Source organism: Camelus bactrianus, chromosome 14, assembly GCF_048773025.1.
Source record: "Camelus bactrianus isolate YW-2024 breed Bactrian camel chromosome 14, ASM4877302v1, whole genome shotgun sequence".
NCBI lineage: Eukaryota > Metazoa > Chordata > Mammalia > Artiodactyla > Camelidae > Camelus > Camelus bactrianus.
This window is the reverse complement of record NC_133552.1, coordinates 62,826,308-62,849,563: the sequence shown is the minus strand read 5'-3', so window position 1 is coordinate 62,849,563 and position 23,256 is coordinate 62,826,308. Positions and strand designations below refer to the sequence as shown.

General features: G+C 41.8%; 1 protein-coding gene across 1 annotated transcript in view; it reads right to left on the bottom strand.

Annotated features, from left to right (window-relative positions):
• The window catches only part of ITGBL1 (integrin subunit beta like 1), a 161,472-nt gene extending 138,569 nt beyond the window's left edge, over positions 1–22,903 (bottom strand). Inside the window, exons 1-2 of the mRNA XM_074378488.1 lie at positions 22,446–22,903; positions 21,323–21,540 (exon numbers count right to left, since the gene is read on the bottom strand). Coding sequence (XP_074234589.1) covers positions 21,323–21,540; positions 22,446–22,543 — 316 coding nt within the window. The 5' untranslated portion in view covers positions 22,544–22,903. The remainder of the gene's footprint in view (positions 1–21,322; positions 21,541–22,445) is intronic.
• Positions 22,904–23,256: the final 353 nt, after the last annotated feature.

The following is a 23,256-nucleotide window of genomic DNA, read 5'->3' as shown; positions in this document are numbered from 1 at the left end:
ACTGGGAGGACAGATGTGGAAAATATATTGGCAGGACGAACAGGTGATGAAGGCCCAGCTGACACATCACTCGGGAGAAGAGCTGCTGTGCGGCCGAAGCGCGTCCAGGATGCTGATGTCACTTCCCCACCCGCAGATCAGGGCCACTCCAGTCCCCTGAAGTGCACGCGTGATGTAAGTTTCAGTCAAAGCCACTCAGAGCACAGTTTACTGCAATGTTGAGAATCATGAGGGGACACATGACATAAGGCACGACTTAATGGGACACAGCTTAATGTTCTGTTTTGTTTCTTTCAAAAAGTAAGTGAAACTTGGTATCTTAAAGTTTCCCCAGCTTTCATCAGGTTCATCATCCTTCATCAAATCATTGGGAGAGAGAGGGTAAAAGGTCAAAAGGCAAGAGTGCCATTTTTGCTAGGGAAGGAAGTTAGAGAATTCAAATAGCCCTTTAGTTATGAACTACCAGAGGGTTTCTTAGCTCTAAACGGTAACTCCTACGAGCAAAATTTGGAAAATACTTAGGATGATGCAAAATCTGCTCACTCAACAAAACCTGTCATTTCCACCTCCCTTCCACCCATTCATCTATTTACTTATCTACTTATTTGTGCATCTAATGTATGTTTAGCAAGTAACCTTGGGATTTACTCTCAGAAAGTGCCTCCGTAGAGAGATTATTGTTAAATAATATTGTTAAATGCATTTACCCTTAGGCAGCTCGAAGCTTCTCCGTTTGAACCTGGAGGGTGAAAGGGAGTGGGAGACCTTCAGGATTGTTAGAAAAGCAGTGCAAAGACAATGAAAGAATTAATACTCAATACTCTGCTTCTCAAAGTCAAAAGAGGTTTGTACAGCCAGACAACATACTTGGTGAAGAGATTTTCTACATTCCTTTGGTGGCTACCTTTTAATCTATCAACAGCTGAGACTAGTGACTTAAATCCTGGTGTCTTATCAAATGGAGTTTCCAGGAGCACAGGAAGGGGCAAGAAAGGAAAAGCTCATCCTTTCAAGCGCTAAGGAATTCTGGGAAAAGAAAGACAAAGAAACAAGGGACCAAAGACAAGAGGGCAGAGGAGGCAGATCCAGAGGGAGTCCTGACCACCCCTCTCAGGTTGTTTTTGTAGGTAACCCTGCCAGGCTCCCCCCTCCTTTCTGACCAGCAGAAGCTGCCTTAGGAAATCTGGACAGGAGATTAGTATCTGCTGTAAATTACAAAGGGGCCCTAAAAACTGCAATAAAGTGTGTCAGCTCCATTGAGCCAAATGGATTTCTGGACTCTAAACACAACCCCTGTTAATCCATTTCCCTCTTCTCCCAAAATAGCAAAATCACCTCCCAACTGAGTAACAGTTGAACACAACCACAGACATCATCACATATTTGAAGCAGCTGAACTTGAAAAAGAAGGTACTGCTTACATTTCGGATTCTCCTGTAAGAGAATGTCCATCTGGGTGACTCAGAATTTGTCATCTTATAATGCAGCTTAAAAATCTAGTGCAATATTTAAAACCCTCAAAGGAATGAGTGGCAGAAGAAAACGGCAATGGATGATGGAGGAGAAGTTAGAATTAGCGTGGGATAAACTGGGAGGGATAAACTGGGAGTTCTGGATTTGCAGATATTAACCACTATATATATAAAATAGATAAACAACAAGGTCCTACTGTATAGCACAGGGAACTATATTCAGTATCTCGTAATAATCATAATGAAACAGAATATGAAAAGGAATATATGTATATGTATAACTGAATCACTATGCTGTCTACTAGAAACTGATGCAACATTGTAAATCAACTGTATTTCATTAAAAATTTTAATGTAAAAAGAAACAAATAATAAATAAAATAAAATTTCAACTGTGATGTGAATTAAAAAAAAAAAAGACATGGGGCCTCTACCATAATTTGTCTTAAAATTCCTTCCAACGTTAACAATCCAAATTCAACTTCACAGCTTATACTTGTTTATACAAACACTCTCTTGATGAGAAAGCCAAAGAGTGGGTTCATTTGGAAGCTGTCAGCTTTATAAGGGAAGTTGTTGCCATGACAGGGAAGGTAAAAAGATTTAAGAGAACAGTCAGAAGGAGAACTTGGCCCTGACCAGCTCCACCATCTGCTGACCTGGAAGAAGAGAATTCGGCTGCAAAGGAGACCAATGAATTTTATTCACAATCTTTAGTCGGAGACTGAGAAACAGACCAAAATTCAAACACATCTAGCTCACAGTGATTTGCATAATTATAAGTTGGAGGCATATAAGCACTTACAAATTATAGCACAGAAAAGTCATTAGAACCTTAAAAAAATCATTTTATATAATTTTCAGCCAAATGGTTTACCCAGAAACAGAATAATCTACCACTTATTAACAATGGAGCCAGGATGAAGGAGAAATTTTTGAGGTCTTTACTGAATGTCAGTAAGTGTCTTTGGCTTTGGGGCAAAGCTGATGCTGGGAATACGAAGGGATTTCCAGCTCATCAACAGGAGTGTGTTATTCAGTGATGATTTCTCTAATGACCAAGAAACTCTGCTTCCTTTCTCTGCAAATCTGTCAGAGTAAAATCTGAAGCCAGAAGGTCAACAGAACCAGAGCTACTGCGTTTGACTTGGCCCACATCTGTTAGGCTTGGCCTGTTTGGTCAATACGTTTATTTGTAGTCCTGCCCCTTCTCTGTGCTCATTGACAATTTCGTGCCCCTCTAAAGCTGTCACATCTCAGGGATATGACTCCCTCTCACTCTTCAAGACCCAGCTCCAAGGATACCTCCACAGGGCGATCCCAGGCAGCACTAATGGCTTCTCACACTATGCATGAACAGCCAATTACTCACACTTCTGTTTATCGTATTAATTTAATCAGTCTTGGTTTCACTGGCTTGGGGGCTGGAGTATTCATTTTTGCTTAAGGAAACGCTGTGCGTGATAGCTGTCCACTCAGGGTGTCTTAGCTCAGGCTGCTCTAACAAAATACCACAGCCTGGGGGGCTTAGACAACAGACACGGAGGTTCCTCACAGTTCTGGAGGTTAGGAAGGCTCAAGATCAAGGGGCTGGCATACCTGGGTCTCGGGGAGGGCCCTCCTCCTGGCTTGCAGGCAGCTGTCTTTTCACCGTGTCCTCAAATGGCAGAGAAGGCGAGAGCTCTGGCGTCTCCTCCCCCTCCTGTTAGGGCACTAATCCCATCACGCCGGATCCACCCTCGTGACCTCATCTGAACCTAATTACCTCCCAAAGGTCCCACTTCCTAAGATGGGGGCTTAGGGCTTCAACACGTGAATTTCGGGTGGGGAACTTCCAGTCCATAACAAAGTTCTAATTAAACTGAATGGAAAAACCATTTACCCTTAGTGAATGTTCCCATCACTGCAAGTAAGCTCTTGAAGCCAAGTCTAAAATGAAAACATTTTGTTTTTCACTTGTGCTAAAAGCTAGCAATCCTCACACCGAGACCTTCAGTCCACCTCTCAATGGTTTCTATTTTTTCACCAGTGAGTCAGACAAGCCGACTGCTACTTCATCAGCATGCACCAGTATGGCAGTGTCCTTTGATGTCCCTGACTTCATCCCTAGCAGTACCTTTAGGCTTTTTCTTCTAGTGTGAAACCAAATAAAATGAAAGTTTACTAACTTCCTTTGTTCAGAATGGATCTTACTGAATGTTACTCTGCCACTATTACACTCACACTTTTCAGAAAACACATCTTTCTGCTCCTGATGTGATGATGTAGACTTCCATTTACCAAAAAAAAAAAAAAAAAAAAAAAAAAAAAAAATTCTGCAAACTGTCATGTAAGCCTGACATTTCATTTTAAATATTATCCAGTTTTTGTCAATCCCTGTGATAGGTCACCTTACATTATTTCATTTTAGCTTCATAAGAACACTAGGAGATGATTCTCATTCTTCTGATGAGAAACAGACTCAAAAGAGGTGAAACAACTTGTTCGGTGTTGCACAGCCAATCCAAGACAGACAAGATTCTATCTATCCACAATTTTTAACTATGAAGCCCATACATATTCAGCTGTATCATCTGGTCTTTCCGAGTCACGTGCCAAAGCATTGGAGGGAAACTGAAATACACTGGGCACCTCCTATCTGCCATGTTCTAAGAGATGAGGAAGGATTCCACAAAAATTTAACGGGTGGGAATTGGGGGAAAAATCTATTATTTCAAAGCTGTATATAGTTTACATCTCAAAAGAAGTAGAATTTGATCCCTCCTTTGGAACATGACTTGCTGGTTGGTTTAACATCTTATTGATTACTCCTAAAAATCCTATAAGGAAGATTAATAGTTATTACTGTTGCCAGAACACAGCAGTGCTGACCTCAAAAAGCTGTAGTGGGAATTCCATGAACAATATATAGGGTACCCAGCACAATGCCTGGCCACACAGCATAGGCTGGGAAATAACACTTTCTATTAAGTTGTCCTGTTCTTCAGTTTATAGGCAAGGAAACTTGCCGGGCAGGTTTAGTAGTTTTTACATCCTGACACAGCTCTCACAGGGTAGACTTAAGAGTCAGCTCAAGTCTTCCCGGTTGCAAAGCCTGTGACCTGGAATCTCCTCCCACGTCAATTCCTGGATGCATCTCGATCTTACAATAGACATGGGACAACTAAGCGGGGGTGTGTCCTCCACCTACTTAAAGGTAAGGGCATGAACTCTGAAATGCCATCCACTCCTTTAAGTCAAGATACAGGGTCCGCTGAATGTGTACGTCAAGCTACAAGCTATACTCCCTTTACCATGACAATGAAGAATGAGCAGATTGCTCTGAAAAGACCATGTCTTCTAATCCGAAAAGCCATTGCTCATGTGCCTCCAGCCTCATCTGGAATTACACTCACCCCCAAATGCCAACGCAAGGGCTGGCTTATGTAATCCAAGCATCCTCTGGGAAACAGCAATATCAATCTCCGCTTCCTGGGAGCCCCAATTTCCTCCTCTGTATCCCCTCCCCCATCACAGTGGAGGCCCACCTGATCATCTCCTCAGACCCCAGGATTTCTGTTACCACCACCTCCTAGGCCTCAACCTTTCCGCACCTCCTTCTGTGCCAACTACACATGGGACATAATCCTCAGTAACTTTCCATCTATCTTCCCAGGCATCATTGAAGGCTAACCCCTTCTTTCTGACCTGAATGATCGGTAACGAGATAAAATGTATAAGCTGAGATTGGATGTATTTCTATGAGCTCCCTACATTCAACTCCTTGAAAAGTAAGTGAATTCCTTACTTCAGGCCAGTGCTGTGCCAATACGTCTGAGCACAACACTTACCTGGGACACTGGTTAAATAGACGCATCTATGAAATGCAATTCTCTAAGAAGAGGGGCCTAGGAGGCCGATGACACAAAAGCATCACAGCTCATCCTTATGATTACCCAAGCTTGGAAAACACAACCAAAATAATTTAATTATATACCAAATATATTTACTTTAAAATAATTTTTTGCAAATACAAATTAATAATTGCCTATTTTATCCATATTTCCACTGCCAACTTTTCAATAGGTACAACCATCTTTTTAAATCATCCTAATTTTCTCTTTTTAAGTGATGCTTTAAGTCCAATATAGGACTTGCCTTCCCTTTTAACAAGAGCACTGGTTATGTGGCAGGTTTGCTATTATTTTAGGTCACAGTACAAGGACAGGCTGTTATCAACAGGCTCTATATAATTTCCTGTGCTCTTCGAACGTCTCCCAGCAACTGCCCTGACACGGCTCGAAATTAGCTTGAGCAATTTGACGGGATCACAGCACCTGCCTTCAAGCTATAACTACACATTTCTCTTGTGAAGTTTAATGTGCTTGGGTAATATGCTAAATCTGGACATTTTTACCTAATACATAGTAAGAAAAAAATAAGACAAGTTATCAAAATCACTGGGGGTGCCTAGAAGGAATAAAACAAATTCAAGGTTTATGAAGAATACTATAAAGAAAATTTTACTATAAAATATTGACCCTAGGAATGTATTTTAGTACTTCCTTACATATTTTTACATTTTTTTTCACATTTGGGTGATGCAATTTAAAAAGAATTTAAAAAAAAAAAAGCTGACACTTGCAGTCCAGAGTAAAATAATGATTTGTGCAGAACTAACCTAAGTGTGGAATATTGGATGTATGCTTATGTCCCTTCGAGTGCAGAACATGCACTGACTGAATAAATGAATAGTAATATAGCCACAGAGAACAGCAATAGCATGAATGATTAAAATCATCATTATTTTGCAATATTAAACAAGGCAGTTAAATAGCTTATGAAGTTTTAAAGCTGCAAGGGGTCTAGACTTTTAAAATATGAAACCCATGTTGCAGATTTGTACCTGTTTACCATTTTCCCCCATTTTTCAAATAGTCTTCATACCCCTAGTCACCTAATCTCCTGTTTTTCTCCAATAGCTCATCTTTTTGTCTTTATTGCAGTCATATTCTTCTCTCTCTGACCATCCCTTTTAAAGAAATCTGAGTAAAAGAAAACCGTATCATATATATTGACCCATATGGTTACGATTTCTAGTTCTCTTCATTTCTCTCTGGTACTAAAGGCTCTGTGGAAGTAAGACCACTTCTCTTGTCCACTGGACAACGTGCTGTGGGAACAGGCATATAAAGCTGTCACTGGCTACCATGTGAAGCCTAGAAAAGGGGCTATCCCGGGGGTAGCAGAACCCACATTTAGATCCTGGTAATATCCTTTGAGCACGAAACTGAGCTGCACCTGAAGACAGATTCAGTCCTAGACCAGTGTTTCTCAGATTTTACCGCGTATCTGAACAACATGGCGGACTTGTTTAAGCAGATGGCTGAGCCCCGCAGTCATCTGGGGTGGGGCCGCAGAATCTGCATTTCTAACAAGTCCCCAATGGATGCTAGCTCAAGAACCACACTTTGGGGACCACTATCCTAAATACTTCAATTAAGTAGGCTAGTGAATTGGAATTTTTTTTCTGAATCATGTTTGGATTGGGTTCTCTATTACTTTGACCCAAGAAAATTGTCCTACCTGATAAACCTATAACTATCTGAAAGACACCTGCCCCCATATAAGCCTGAATTATTCCATCTCATTTAAGTGTTTATACATTGAAAGTATATGACAGGAAGTCGTGAGGAAATTATTATACAAAATAGCACATATTTCATAGTGTATTTAGGGTTTATTCCCACTTTGTATTATGCTACAATTAAAGTTCACCACATCCTGTAATCAAATATTGAGGTCCACACAAAAACTATTTAATACTTAGATTTCTTTTTCTTATAATAAAAAGGCTCTGATATTTTCGTGTGGAATATTATTTTGGTAAACTTAAGTTGAATCTATTTTTACATAAGGAATATAACGAACAAGACAGACATCTTATTTTACTTTGGATATCGTAAAAATAATGCTACACGCAAGACTTACAACTAGTATTTAACACACAACCTGTAATTTTATTTATCATTTATCTTTCATGACTGTAGTGAAATGGTCACCTATGTCTAAAGAGTCAAAGTGTGCTAGACACTCACAAACAAAAACACACATTTAAATAGCTGAAAACATATCTGGATGTGATATTTTAGAGAAAATGAGTTGAGCTCAAGAGGGTAACTGTTCAAAGTCTTCTGGCTCCTAATACACATTCATTAGGAGACGAACTAGCAATCTTTGGGAACTGATGCATTCCTTGGTCACCACTGGCCATCTTAAGATGGCTTTTTCATGAATAACTGCTCCTCATCCTTCTGCCCGCAAAGCACTTTCTTCCCAATTTCCTATCTGGAAAATAGGAATTTCCTCCTCCTATATGGGAATATATAGGGCCCAGTTTCCTATGTGGTCCCAACACATCCCTTTTCACTCTCCCATGTGGGAGATACTTGAAGTATTTAACCAAGAATGAGAAACCAGTGCTGAATAAAAAAGCAGTTCTCTAGGTATGCAGGAATGAACCTTTAACTTCAAATTATGAAGAGATCCAAGTGTCTCTAGAGCAGAGAGGGGAGGGTGGGACATTGCAAGCCTTGGAATATTTGAAAACCATTATGACTGTAACATTACATTTACCAAATAAGTCCCGCCCCTACCTCTCCAGCCCCATCCTCAATGCCTGTCAGTTCCACCATCTAACAGTGCACCTAACATTCTTTCTCTTTCCTTCCATGGTCATCAGCAGACTTCCGAACATTATTAGTTTTCACCACAGGCTATTAAAATAACTTTCTCAATTTTCTCTCCATTTAAAGGCTTTCCCCTTTCCATTCATCCTAAGAGCAATGTCCACAAAATTTCTATGCAGAAAAGCCAATTCTCTGCTCACCATTACTTGCCAAGGGCTCCCAGTCAAATTTTGGGCATTGAAAGACTTCCTATGTGTTGTCTCCACTGATCTCTGCAGGCTTCTCTCCGATAACCCTTCTGAAAGAACCCACTGACTTAAAGAAGCAACAGCAGTATCCATCATGTTCTACTTCCAAATTTTACTCATGTTCTCCCTCTGGCTGAAGTGCCGGTCCTCTCAGACCCACTAGTTAGTAAATTACTCATCTTCAAATCAGCTCAGGCTCTTCATGTGCGAGGTACTCTGGACCTGTTTAACGCTACATTATACAGTATTTTAAACCCACTACCCCGTGTCTCAAGGAAAATAATCATATCTTTTAATCTTTACAGCCCCTATACCTGCCAGTGCAGGGTCTTACCCATAGCAGTTGTATAATAAATAGGCAGTGATAGAACAAACAAATGGCATAGTAATTATACACATAAAACACAAAGATCAGTATTTCATATATCTATGTATCCATAAGATTTTGGCTCTTTATATATGAAAAAGAGGTCCATTTTCAGTTTCAGCTTTTAAAGACAGTGACTAATTTATACCAAAATCCTTTTTAATAATTATACACATATTTCTCTCAAAAATATTTATACTCATATGGACTTGCAATAAAACTGTAAATATTTCGAATTTCATAATCAATCAAATTTCATGGAAAAATTAGTCCCTGATGTTCTTCATCAGCAACAGGAGATATATTCTGCATTAAATTAATGAAACTACATACACAATAGGGCTGTCAATAAGTTTACAATGGTTGACTAACCAACCAGTGGTTGTACTGATAGCTCAGACAATTTAAAACTGTTTACATTCTCTTTTCTTAAGTCAGTTGAATTCTATTGTTTAAAAAAATCTGAAAAACAGAATTCTAATAATACCAAATATGTCGACTGATGCCAATGTTTTTTTGAAGTTCTCAGGAAACACAAGAGGTTCCCAAAATAGTTTGTTCAAAAAACCAAACACATTATGCCACAAAAAATAATCTAAGGTAGAAAAATAAGTGTGAAAATTAAAGAGAGTAATTTAACAAAAAAATAGATAAATCGTTTACTGCACAGTATCTAAAAAAGAAAGAAAAAAGAAAGGAAACAGACAACCACTAAACCTGTCTCCTTACAGGGTGACATGTACCAATAGTTTGCTTTTCATCAAACTGTTGTAGTTTGGGGCATTTGGAGCACGCACGTATAGAAAACCAGTTGGAAGATGTCATAAAAATGACAGATTTGGTATATTTAAGTACTGTGGAAAAGAACACTTCCCTTTGACTCATAGGACATTGCATCCATATTTAGGTAATTCTCTTTTGTGAGCTTGATATGAATCCCCTCATTTAATATTAGTTTCTGGATGCATTTTTGCTTTTTTCTTGTTAATTTTCTTGCCCTCTCATAAAACTCATCAAGATGCCAATATAATTTTCCATGTAATTAGTTTAATATGGTTACACTTAAAAATGAAATATAATTACCCCAAATTAAATTTAAATATCAGATACTCACAGTCACATCAACCCATTAATTTCACTGAGGAGCCACCATATTCAGATATCTTTGTTAATTGCCTGCCCATCTGCCTCCTGCCTACTCACCTCACAGAGCAGAGGAGAGGGCAGACCACAGCTACCAATACCCAGTCCTCCTCCAGACAGCATTTTGGAGAAGTTTAATAAATGCTTGTTAATTTAAATTTAACTGCGGCTCCGAGAAGTTAGGTGACTTGCCCAAGGTCACACAGTAAATAACAGTAGTGGAGAACGAATGAACAGCTTGTTCTGTCTTTTAATTCCAATTCCCAGGCATTTTCGAGGGCAGTCTGCCCCTGCATTTCCACCCTCTCCCAGCCATGTCACTTAGCTTTCCCAAAGGAAAGATGATTAAATTCAATAAAGGCTATTAATAACAGATCAGTGTACTGCCACTCACATGACTTAAAACCCTACATCTGGCATATAAGCAGGGATATTTGAGACATCGAAGGAGCAGAGCTTCAGGAATGCCAGGCAGATTGATGAGTGACATTTGCAGAATGTCCCCAGAAGCCTCATGTCGTGACCCAAAGGTTGACATACCCACCTTCAAGGAGTGAAGTAAACCTTCAGGGTGATCTAATCAAAGTTGTTCAGCTTTCTACACACACTTTGCTCCTCTCACTGAGCATGCCTGTCTATTCACACCTCTTTGTTCTCAAAAAGCTATATGTACGTTAAAAATTGCATGTACCTGAATTTCTAGATTTCATATTATGAACACTTTAATTTTATAAGAGGAAAAGATAATCTCTAATGTGATTTATTCAACATAGCCAAAATAGCTATTATACAAAATAACCCTAGTTAATGTCCACGAAAGAAACAAACACATATATTCAACTCTACTTACCGACCTCTTCTTTCCCTTTTACAGACAAGGAAAATCAAAGGTTGTGAAAGAGTTTCTCCCACTGCTGACTCCAGAGAATCTTTCTTATTCAGATAATAGTTGGTGCTAAATGCAATCGCTCTAAGAATTTCAGTTACAGCTGAGAGGAACGCTCATTGTTGGTATGGCAAGTAATTTAGTCCCAGTGATTTCTGTTACCCGGACTTCTTGTGATGTTAAATGAATAAGGTGTTCTTTCTTCTGCCCAGTATTTGAGCTTTAACGTACACTCTCTCTGACATAAGACAGAAATGAGAGTTAAAATCTGCTTCTCCAAGAAAAAAAAATCAACAGAAGGTAGGCTTTAAACGTAAGAATGAGGCCCCTGAAAATTATGTTCTCATTTCAAGACTCCAAATTCATGAAAATATTTTCCCTAAATATGTGGTTTCAGGACAATGTTCATATGTTCTTATTGATGTGTGGGACAGATTTCTTCTCAGGTTAGTTAGTATGACAGATGGAGAAGAATAATTTTGACTACGTCTGTAAAGTCATGTGAGAAGACAATGAATTCATACACATGAAAGGATTTTCCAGCTAAATGTACCCAAGTATAAGTAGATATTTTCTTTGGTATTACTAATGCAGCACTAATTCTAGGACTCAAATCTATCTAAGCAAGCAATCGAAAGACGTGTAACCAGCACATAGCTAACTAATCAAAGATTTTCTTTCTTAAAACAAATGAGTTATTTTCACATCAGTACTGAGCTTGTATAACTAATGGTGTTGACCAAGAAAGTTAAAAAAACAAAGTCCCTAACTTGTCTTTTGTATTTTGGAGAGGAAAAGGTTTAATTAAATGGCCAAGTCATTTTGTTTAGAAAAATAACCAGTTTTGTCTAGCTATTTTGCACAGCAGAAAATGACAGCTTTGAAAGAGCAGTAATGGCCAATTAGGAAATACATTCACCATGTTGTGATTTTCTGAGTTTGGCTCCTGACTCACTCCAATTGACTAAATCACAAATTTAACTTGATGCTTTGCTATTAGGGAAGTTTCTAAGCAATACCAAACTCACTGACTTCTTAAAAAAAATTTTTTTTCCTAGGAAATATCCAGATAAAGTAATAAAACAGGAAACTAGAGCAGGCAACTATTGACTTGGAATAATTTGCTGTTTGAACGAGTGACTATGCACAATTAGGACTACAGGCCTTTGGCATAAAAACTCGTTTTACCGCATAAATGAGGGCTCGGTGACACGAGGTCAAGCCGGCGAGCACTCTTATCAAGGTCTTATTTTTCCTTTCCCTTTACAAAGCCGTCCTTCTCCCCCAGCCTGCAGGAAGATGATTTAGAGCACACAGAAGAGTGAGTTCTATTACAAAATATAGTTTCTTATTTGCCAGGAAATGTGATCCTTGAAAAGACAAAGCACTCTTTTCCAAAGAAAATGACATTGGCACCCTTCCTGCAGCTCTGGAGCTGTATTGATTTAAGAGTTAATGGAAAATAGCTTGAGAATTTACCCCTGCGGGGGGCCTAAAAGTGCCCTGGGACGTCCTCCAGGTCCTCTCAGTCCCAGCAGTCCCACACTTCTCCCCTTCTCAGATGGGACTCTTGACCTTGAATCCCAGACCAGCCTTGGAATTAGGTTTCCCAAAGGACAAAAGCCTGAGATCTCCCAGTTCCACTGGATTCGAAGTTTCCTTTGCCAAGATTCTCAAGCAGGAGGACACATTTATGGACACTTCTGGTGACTGGTGACAGCCGCACGTGCGTCTTAGACCGCAGCTCGCTCTGGTGGCAAGGTTTATATGCCTGTGCCGGAGCCCACATGCTAGAGAGCCGTGTGTGCACCTGTGCGTGTATGCGAGTGTGTGTGAGCAATTTTACCCCAAATACTGCTTAAAGTCTCCTCTATCAAAAAAACCAAACACAGAAATGACAAAAGCTGGGAACAACCAGAATGTTCACTCACAGGCAAATAAAGAAGTAATACACCCACACTACAGAACATCAGATTCTAATGAGAATTCTTCATCATATACACATTTAAAGTGAGGGCCACAATGTATTCTTATAGAAAAAAAAAAAAAGCAAGAAAGAGGGAGGGAAACAACTTACTTGTGTGTATGTGCACACGTGTGTGTTTATAACACACATATTTATATAATCATGGGAAAACATCATGTCATCCCAGTCCCTGAGTGGAGGCCCCACGTGGGTAGGAAATGCGTGTGAACGTGACACTGCCTCCACGGGCTGAGGTTCTTGGTGTGAATCTCCGTGCGTGAGCATCTTCCCGGGCTGAGTGGTCCCAAAAGACCAGTTCAGCTAATACTCATCTAACTTCCAGCCAAAACCCAAAAACTGTCTTCTAGCCTTGGAGTAAACCCTCATTTACTCGTGTTTACTGAGCTACACTAACTGAGAGCCCATGTAATATACTCAGACTTGGAGCCCTCCTCGGAGACTTCTCAGGGTAATATTTAAATGTCAAATGTCTGAATTTTGTGCTGACGTACAACTTGTTCTCTGCATAAAACACAATGCTGCTGTATTTCTTTTTCTTCACCCATATATGTATTTTTTTTAACTTTTTGTAGCAAGCATGTATTATTGTGTTTTAATCATTTTAATAAACAGGTAAATAAAGTGAAAATGTTTAAATATTAAAATACATAAACAATTTTTGTATTCTCTCTGCAAATTTAATTTCTGGTGACCAGATATTTAAAAATTATACCTTCTCACAGAATAATAACCTCATAAAAACTGCTAGGCAAAAAAGTAGTATATGTTGGCTATGTAAACAGGTACACGGAACATACATCTATATTTGGTCACTGGGTTACTAGTAAATATATACTGGTAAATACTAGAAAGGCAAAGACGTAGTCCCTTTTCCCTTAGAACAATCCCCTTAGAGATACTGGGTTTAATAACAACAGTAATAATGGCTTCCATTTAGAGGCAGTTACTCCATGAGGCACTTCATGCGTATTTCCTCACTTAAACTTTGCAGTAACCGTCCCCAGACTGTTAACCATACCCCAGCTTAGCGATGAGCAAATGGAGTCTCACTGAGTTTACCAAAACTGTTGAAACCCACGTAGCACGTAAACGGGTGTGAAATCCAGCCCCGCTGGTCTCCTGGGCTCAAGCTCACAACCCCTGTGTAGGCTCTACTCTTGTTCTACTTTAATAAACTTGAACTTTTTAATAAAGTCATTGTTTCAGGCAGGGTTATATTTAGCTACCAGTGACAGAAAACCCCCCAAATGATGGGGGCTCAAGCAAGATCAAAGGTTAGAATTCTTATGTGAGAAAGCACTCCAGGGGCAGGCAGTCTGGGACTGGGGATGGCAGCTCCACAGTGTCTCAGAAAAAGCCAGATTCCTGTCTGCTGGCTGAGCTGTGCTCATAGGTGGCCACATACCTCACAGGAGGCCCTTGATTCCAAAGGGCTTCTGGAGAACTATTTACAGCAGCCAAGACGTGGGAGCAACCTAAGTGTCCATCAGCAGATGACTGGATAAAGGAGATGAGGTATATATGTATATATGTACACACACATACATACACATACACACACACACACACAATGTGGTATATATACATTGAATACATTATATATATAAAATTTATATTGCAGATTTTTTACACTCAATGTATTTCTGCTTCTGACTCTCACTTCTACTGAGGAGTCTGTATTTCCAGGCTGTTCCTTTAATGTCCTCCAAAGGAACACAGAAGTCAAGCTCCAAAGACAAAGACAGAAACGAGGGTCAGAAACCCAGACATCCACTGAGCCAGAACGCAACACAGTGAGTGTCTGTCCTCTCCTGAAAGCTCTCCAGCCCTGTCACAACAGAGCGGGCATGTCTGAGATGAGACACGTTCAAACACTCACTGACAGTCAAAGGAGGAAAGATGAAACAGAGGTTCAGACCCAGAGGAAGATATGACATGGAAGGAAAATCACTTTTGGGGGAATAAATATCTTACGACCAAGTATCAAGATAGGGTAGAAGTGGGGCATCTGACATAACCAAGGACAGTAACTCGAGTGACTTACTCATCAGTCGCATGTGCCTGGCATGATGATGAGTCCCATCTGATACTGTTATTGCCCCCATTTCACAGAAAAGGAAACAGAATTTGCAAGCCTTTGAGTAACCTGCTTAGAGCGCCACAGCTGGCAAGTGACAGTGTCAGGCACTGAACCTCAGCAGCTGCTGGGCTGTACATCACTCTTCATGTTCTGGACCAGAACCTGGTGGTCCTCACCAGCAGTGACAGGGGACAGTCTGGAGCCAGGAAAATTAGATGGTGTGGACCAGCTCGGAAAGATGGAAAAGACCCAGTCCTTGCATCCTGGATGGAGCATCAGAACAGCCAGGGATTAGCGGAGTTGGACCCCTGTCCCTCGCCATGCACACATCTTGGCGCAGCCCTGTACTTTACAGAAGGATAGCGAGTATTAGAGGAATGAAGACCCCATAGATGTTCACACCCTTGTTCCTTTAAATAGGTAAGTACGTTACCTTACATGGCAAAAGGGACTCTGCCAATGTGATTAAGATGATGATCTTGAGATGGGAAGATGACACTGGATTATCTGATTGAATCCAATCTAATCACCTGACTCCTTAAGAGTAAAGCACTTTACCAGGCTGTGGTGAGAAAGGGATGTGCCAGTGGAAGAGGCTCAGAGAGGCAGCATCATGAGAAGGATCTGACTCCCCACCAGGTGTGACACCTGAGGTGTAGACAGGTATGTGTAGGGACCCAAGAGAGGCCTCTGGGAGACAGCGGACACCCCAGCTGACAGCCACTAAGGAAACGGGGAGCCTGGTCCTATAACAGCATGGAACTAAATTGTCTTGATATCCAATGACCAGGCAGTGAATTCTCTCCAAGAATCTCCAGAAAAGAACAGAGTTTGCAAACCCCTTAAGCCCTGGGAGATCCCTGTCGGACTTCTCACCTACAAAACTACACGAAAATACATTTGCGTTGTTGAAGCCGCAAGGTTTGCGGTAATTTGCTATAGCAGTCACAGAAAACCAACACAACGGCAGGCAGGAGACAGAACCTATGAAAGTGTCGTTTCACTGTCTAGCTCCTCAGATAGGGAATTCACCAGACAAAGGACCACATCAAGGGTCTCTGCTCCTACAGCCCGATCATCCCCTCTAGGCCCTGAGTATCACAAGTCACGAGGTCAGACTTAATGATCTGTGTCTGAGGCCCAGGGGCAGCTTTTGGGAGGGCGGGGTGCGGGTTAGGACACCAAGAGACACGGGATGTCAGCTTTAGCATCATGTCTTAAAATACACTGAAAGTCTTTGAGAAGGTTTATGCTCCGCAAATTGAAAATCTGTAACACAAATAAATTTGTTCCCATAGGTTCCCTTCTCTTTCCGGGGAAATTTTACCTAAAAAATAACTGCTGAACTTGTCGCGTTGACAAGATTTGATTTAAACACTGTGATGTTATAAATACGCTCTTCCAGATTCTCACGGTGTGGGGATGACCTGGTCCAAGGCCAAGGTATCTCGGTCTTTGCAGTAGAGCCGCAGGGTACCGTCCCAATAGAGCCGTACAGGTGGCGTGCAGGCCTGGCACTTTCTTTGAGAGCGAGAAATCTTTAATTTTTATGCGTCCCTTGGGGTAAGACAAAAGGCATTTATCCAAAATGGATGAATTTAAGAGGGCAGAACTCAGAGAAGAAGTTTGCATGACATGGGGGAGCCGGCGGTGGGAGCTCCTGAACTTGCCCTCCAAAGCTTCAGGACTTAACTAAGACCATGATGAAAACACAAGCAGAGAGGCAACGTGGAAACTGGCCTGTTCGACACATTTGTTTCCTGGGGAGGGCGTTAAAGAGCAGTGGATGCTCTTCTATGCTTGGTGCCCCAAGCAGGGGTGCAGAGGAGACGCAGAAAAGAAACAAACAATGGTAAAGTGCAAGGGGGCCCCCCGACAGAGACAAAGGAGTGGGCAATCAGGACAGGGTAGGGTCTGAAAGAAGGAAGAGAAGGTGGAAAATGGCAAATGACTAAGAAAGGAAAAACCAAAGAGTGATTTCACGAAATAGGCTTGGAGACAATTACTCATCTAAGGAAAATGCAACTGCGAGGAAATAGGAGGTCAAACAGTCCTGGGACAGACTCTAAGGAGCCGGAAAGTCCAGTGCTCATGAATAATCACGCACAGTTCTCATACTATTTCTTTAACACTGTAAACGGCAGAAATATCTGCAAGAAAAAAAAATTACTACCATTTCTGTATTAGAGATGTTTCCATGTATTTTAATTATCTTCACACCAAGAGTGTTTAGTTACATAAAATCAATGCTTACAATGACGTTTTATAGTCGGAATAAATGTATAAATGCATAAATCATAAAGATAGTTAATATATTTATACATAAATATTAAAAATTATTCTGAATAATACCATGCGGGGCGTAAAGTTCTTGAAATCCATAAAGATGTTCCAGAAAAAGAAACTAAGTTGCAGAGAAATCAAATGACCGCCTCAGGGTTAACGACAGAAGCAAGATAACCCGCGATAACAATTCAGACAAGGTTCCCATCTAACCCCAGAGCTTCTGCCACAAAGTTCAGACTCGTTCCTCTAGCAATAATTCTTCATTTTACAGCAACTCCAGACAAAAATAAGTGTTTTTTCTCTTTAATAGGGACTTTTCTCTGTTGAGGAGTTATCTGGTTCTTTCTTCTGACTTTATTCCATCAGTGCCGTCACACACCCGGTCACTGACACCATCTTACTCCGTCTTGGTCTACCTGGCAACTGACTTTAAAATTCATCATAATTCCATCCTTAATCTCTCTCTTTGGACTGTAATTTAAATAACATCTAGGTAAACAGCAAGCTTCTACTGTACAGCACAGGGAACTATGTTCAGTATCTTGTAATAAATTATAATGGAAAAGAATCTGAAAAAGGAGAGATAGGTAGATAGATAGATAGATAGATAGATAATTAAGTCACTATGCTGTACACCAGAAACTAACACAACATTGTAAATCAACTCAATTTAAAAGCATAGCATCTAATCTGAGTTCCTCTCCATCAGGGGTTTACCTCAACCTGCCCTGCCCCCGCAGGCACCATATTACCTTTCATGAGTCAGAGCATTAACCATCATTCCCATATTCAAACTGCCTCACGGCTCCTACCTGTTGTTTAATCGAGCACAAGCTTCACATTCAGGTTCAAAGCTCTCCACCATCTGCCCAACTGTAACTCTCAATATATCTTCGGCTACTTTCTCCGCAGCCCTGAGACCCAGCTAAAATCCCTCACTGTTCTCCAAACACACCCACATGCTCTTCTGCCTCTAAGACAGTTCTTGAATTTTTCTTCATTCACAATTCCAGGAGTCTACCTTTGGGATTAAAAACCTCCTTATACTTAAAAAAGATTTATGTAAAATGCTATCTTTTTCTTGAGAACTTTTAATCACAATATTTAATTCCTACCTTAATGGAACCCTCAAAGAAATCTGTAGAAATTGTATTTTGCATTGCCTTATAGGTACATGATATTTCTTTGGACCCCTCTATTCAAAGAGAAATTGTTACATATTCCTCATCTTTTACAGCATCTTCAACAGCAAACGGATAGTCCAGCAAATATACAGCACTTCATAGAATTTGCTAAACTGAATTCAATTAGCTCTTCCAAGTTCCTAACCCTCAAACTCTTCTAAGGGATATATTTCAAAAGTGATTAGAAAGATTTTTAAAAAGCCAATATTTTATTTAATTATAATCACAGGTATTCTGGGGATTATCCAGGATGCCTGGAAGTACTAACTGGAAGTTTGTTTTTATGTAACCAAACATTGTCCTGTTCTCAAAGAAATATTTCAGCAAAATAAGTTTACTCCTCATCAGATCATCACACCCTCAGGAATAATCACCGGGCCAGATTTTTATGTCACAGAAGCCAGAGGAAGATGCATGTGCTGAGAGCAAGAGGAGACAGGGAGAAACAGACCACCTGTGACAGTGTGAACGTCATCATCTCAACCAGCTCCAACTAAAATAAGTATGTTTCTTATGATTCACTGTAGAAGAATGCCAGTGGACTTAACTGTAAAAGGGCACAGTGTATCTACTACAGCTGCTCCGAGGCTGGGCCAAGATAGCTATCATTGCTCAACCTTTTGAGCTTTGGATCAATAACAGGTCTGGAAAACTAACAAAACTAAACTGCTTTCACTGCATCCAATGCCCAACAAATACAAAGCCCGACTTTGTACCCATCCCTCTCTATCTTTCTATCCATCCATCTTCCCATCCTCGCTCACCTTTTGTGCAGTTCTGTAACAATACGTTATATCCATATCTGCATACTACTTACTTTGTGCAAAACACTCTTCTGAGTCTTTTACATACATTAAACCTCACCAACATCCTGTAATATTCCCATTTTACAGACGAAGAAATCAAGACTCAGGAAGTTTAAGTAACTGCCCAAGTTCACACAGCCATTGAGAGGTGGGGCTGGGATTCAAATCCTGGAAAATTTCCCCCCGAGTCCTGTGCATTAACCACTCTACAATACACTGCCAGAGAAGGATTCTGTTTTCTTCATGGAGATGGGGGAAGTCTCTGGAAGCTACTCTATTTCTGGAAAGCACCTACCGGGGTTTCTTGTAGAGGTGAAGGCCCAGGTGCACATAAAAACATAAAAGACAACCTGCTACATTTTTATCTTACTGGCTATAATACAGGAACTATTTCTTGAAAACAGAATTGAGTAGCCACAACTGAAGCACAGAACAAGAGGGCAAGCTGGCAAGACCACCATGTACCCCGTGTGTACGGCTGTCCTCCAGGCCTGGCAAGTGTAGCGGTGCACTGGTGAGGGCAGATTCTGCACCAGGCCCTGGCCAGCAACAGTCAGAAAGATGAGAACACAGTTATTTCATCCAGCCTTAAATAAAGGCTTTCATTCCACCTTCTGCAGGAAGGCTCACACAAGCAAGCAAAACCATCTGCATTTTGTACCAGGGAGGAAGGAACGCGGTGACTGAGACGTCAGGAGGAGACAACAAATCCCTTCCCATGGGAGTGAACGAGATCGTATACCCCGAGCATGCCCACCGCAGAGCTTTACAGAAAGGAAACAGATCAGCTTCTTCAAAAGGGGAGTTTCATCTCATGGCAACCCAAACCAGCTCACTGGTTGAAGACCACATTTGACTTCTTACTTTTCCAATGAAAGAACCATACAAAAGGCCCTGAAAAATGTGCTCAGAACTCATGATATTGAAGAGGTCTTGCCAGAGGCAATAAAAGCCAGAGAAGCCAGGTAACAGCTGAATTTGGAATGAAATATTAGACAATATTTAGCTTTCATTCCAAAGGGCTGCCCTTAATAATGCCACAGCTTTGTGGAAATGGTGAAGTTAAAATAAATTGTGGCATTCATTTGTCTAAAGTGTCGAGCCGCAGCCTTCAAAGCTGAACAAACACGCAGAAGAACCTGTACACCTCCAGATTACTTATACGACTTTTTTTTAACTACTGAACAGTCTGCATATTAAGTATCTTCACCGCACTTCTGGACCCAGGTGCCAAGGAAAAAAAAAAGTTTTGCTATAAACTCATTCTTGATCTCTCAATTAGTGTTGGACTCTCATTCTCAGCCACACTGTGGGTAAAATAAGTTGTGATTTCTTTTTCCTACAAATTTGCCAAACCCTGGTGGGAATGCACTGTGTTGTCCTTTTACAGACAGAGTGCCCGTATCAGTCACAATGACCTAACTGAGGTTCTTGGCCTTAAGTAAACGACACGGTTATGTGAACCTGGTAGAAGCTAGGGATGGTCTCTAAGAAAAAAAAAAAATAGCCTTGACCCTTTTCAATATCAGAACCTGAATCACTCCTTTAAAATGTGCAATGGAAATGAATTAATTTTCACTCCACCCTTACCAAATACCAAGTTCCACTGCAGCTGAAAAATTCGAGTAGCTAAAACAATACAGAAGCCATCGCTTCCAAGTAACTATGGGCCTGCTTATATTTTCCTTGTTAGCAGTTTTCTGATATGCACTTCTGTCCGTGAACTCCACCCGCAGTATGAGGGCAAATACCAGTTCAAAGACTCAGTCTGCTCCCCTGGAATTTAGGAAAATAACATTCCCGTGTTTCCTTGGTAAAAATAAAATACAGGCTTACATTCTGCAAATATTATGATTAACATTCGCGACTGGGGTAGGAGAGCCCAGCAAAATAACTCGGTTGGTGAGGAAGTTGGGAGATTTGGTCTGTAACAAAGAACTAAAAGGCTAAGTGAGATTTATAAGTAAGTGAGCGAATGTTACAAATATTATTTTCACCGAAGTTTGGACCCCAGGACGGAGGAAAGTGTTATAATAGACGGTTCGAGAACTGACTGGCAGAAGGACGGCCTTCTCAGGCGGCAGTCACTTCCCCGCGGGCTGTCGGAGGGGCGGTCCCCTCCCGTCTCTCTGGGCGCAGGGGCAGAAGGCGCAGGCGCGCCGGGCCCCGCCGAGGGGACAGCGCCACCCCCTTACCTGCACAGGTGCTCCCGTCGTAGGTCTCGCACACCCACTCGTGGCACTCGCACAGGGGCCCGAAGTACACGCCGGGCTCGCTCACGTGACAGATGCAGACCCCGCAGTCGCACCGGCCGCGGCCGTGGCACAGAGCGCCCCCTGGGGGCTGCCCGGGCGCGCGGCACCGGCGCTCCGACTCCGCCCGGGTCAGCCTGCACGCGGCGCCCGGCCCGCTTCTGCAAGGGAGACAAACCACAGCGGGGTCACGGTCAAGCCCAGACACTGCCCCTTCTGCTCGGAGCCCACGTTGCCTCCCAGTGTCCACCCCAAACGGAGACATACAGCCCCATGAGGAGGAATCCTGAGCCCTCCTCCCGATTTCCCTGGGGGCCACGCTGATGCCACCCACCGGACATCACCTAAGAAAAGACCACGACCCAAAATGCCAAAGTGGTGACCTGCCCACCTAGGAACAGGACCGTCTTCCAGGTAGACTAGGTGATCCAGCCCTGCCTCTGGGCAGTTTGCCACTGAATCTTACATGCATACTTAGATTAAATACAAATTAATCCAAACCATGACCCTTGGCTGACATTTCAGTTCTCTTTAGTAAGTCCCATTGCTATCTAGTGGCCAAGGATAGTTATTTTATGAAAAAGAAGAGCTGAATATGTAGAAAGAGCTATACGTGTTCTGATAGCATAGAGCATTATGCTTTTTCAGGTTGCAATAAGCGATACTTATGAACTATACTTTTAAAATGTAGAAGTTTAGTTATTGTGATATGCCCCAAATTCTCTTTCAAAATGTAAGGCAGATCCCATGAAATAATTCTGCCTTATAGGCAGTGAGAAAGTACAGGAACACAGAAGATGGCAAAAGTTCTTCCTCATAGGTATTGGGATAGGAGGAAATTATATATTTATTCAGTGACTGTATTTTTCCGAAGGAAAAGCAAAGGGACAGAGGTAAAGCATCATGCAGTGTGGATATAAGGAAAGGAATAGGAACAGGTTGAAAACAGTTTATCCCGTGTCCAACTTCCTAACTGCTCTTGGCTTCAGGCAGCCATCCTGAAGCCTGAGTCCGGCCACACAAGGCTGGGTAGGTCTGTCTTTAAAGAAAAACAAACCAGACTTACCTCAGAGATGGCGAGAAGCTTTGAGGAACAGCTGACAGCCCTGCGAGGAGAAGGGAGGACGCCAGCAGCAAGAAGTTCCTGAAGCCTGCGGGACGCATGCTGAGCTTCCCGGGCTGCGGAGGCGAGCAGCGCTTCTGCAAGGTGGGGCTCTCGCGGGGAGGGCAAGCGGCGGGGGGGAGAGGTGCCACCGGCAGATGGCCGGGCAGACGGACCCACAGACACCCCGGCGTGCAGGTCCCGGGCTCTACCCCGAGCTGCAAGTCCGTGGATGAGCCGCCTGCGAGGATTTGGGCAGCGGCACCGCTCTGGGCGGGGTGCTGGTACCAAACCCCTCAAGTGGAGCGTCTAGGCAGGGAAGTAATTAGAAACAGTTGTACAAGCAGATGGTTTATTTTGACATAAAAAAAAAGTCCTGTTCACAGATTTGAGAAAATCGCTTCTTTCTTTAAGTACAGGCCCCAGAAATCTTTGACAAGAGGATATTTGGGCTGGCTGACGTTAAAGGGACAGATAAAATAATCCCTGAGGTGGGAAGGGGGACGGGGGCGGCTGGTGATGTCAGCGGGAACGCTTGGAGAGGGAATTACTTTCACCGCATGCTTCTCAGGACGCCCTCTTTTACTATTTGGGGGTATGAGTTGTGAGGGGCAAATGAAATTGACTATTTTCTTGTAGTTTTGACCCTTTGTTTTCAATTACGGGTCTCTCATTTCTGAAACCTTTAAACAGAGTGTCATGCTTCTAGTCATCCGGGCCAGTAGTTTATCACACCACATTTTTCTTGCCTTGGACAGTTCAAACCATAGTTGTC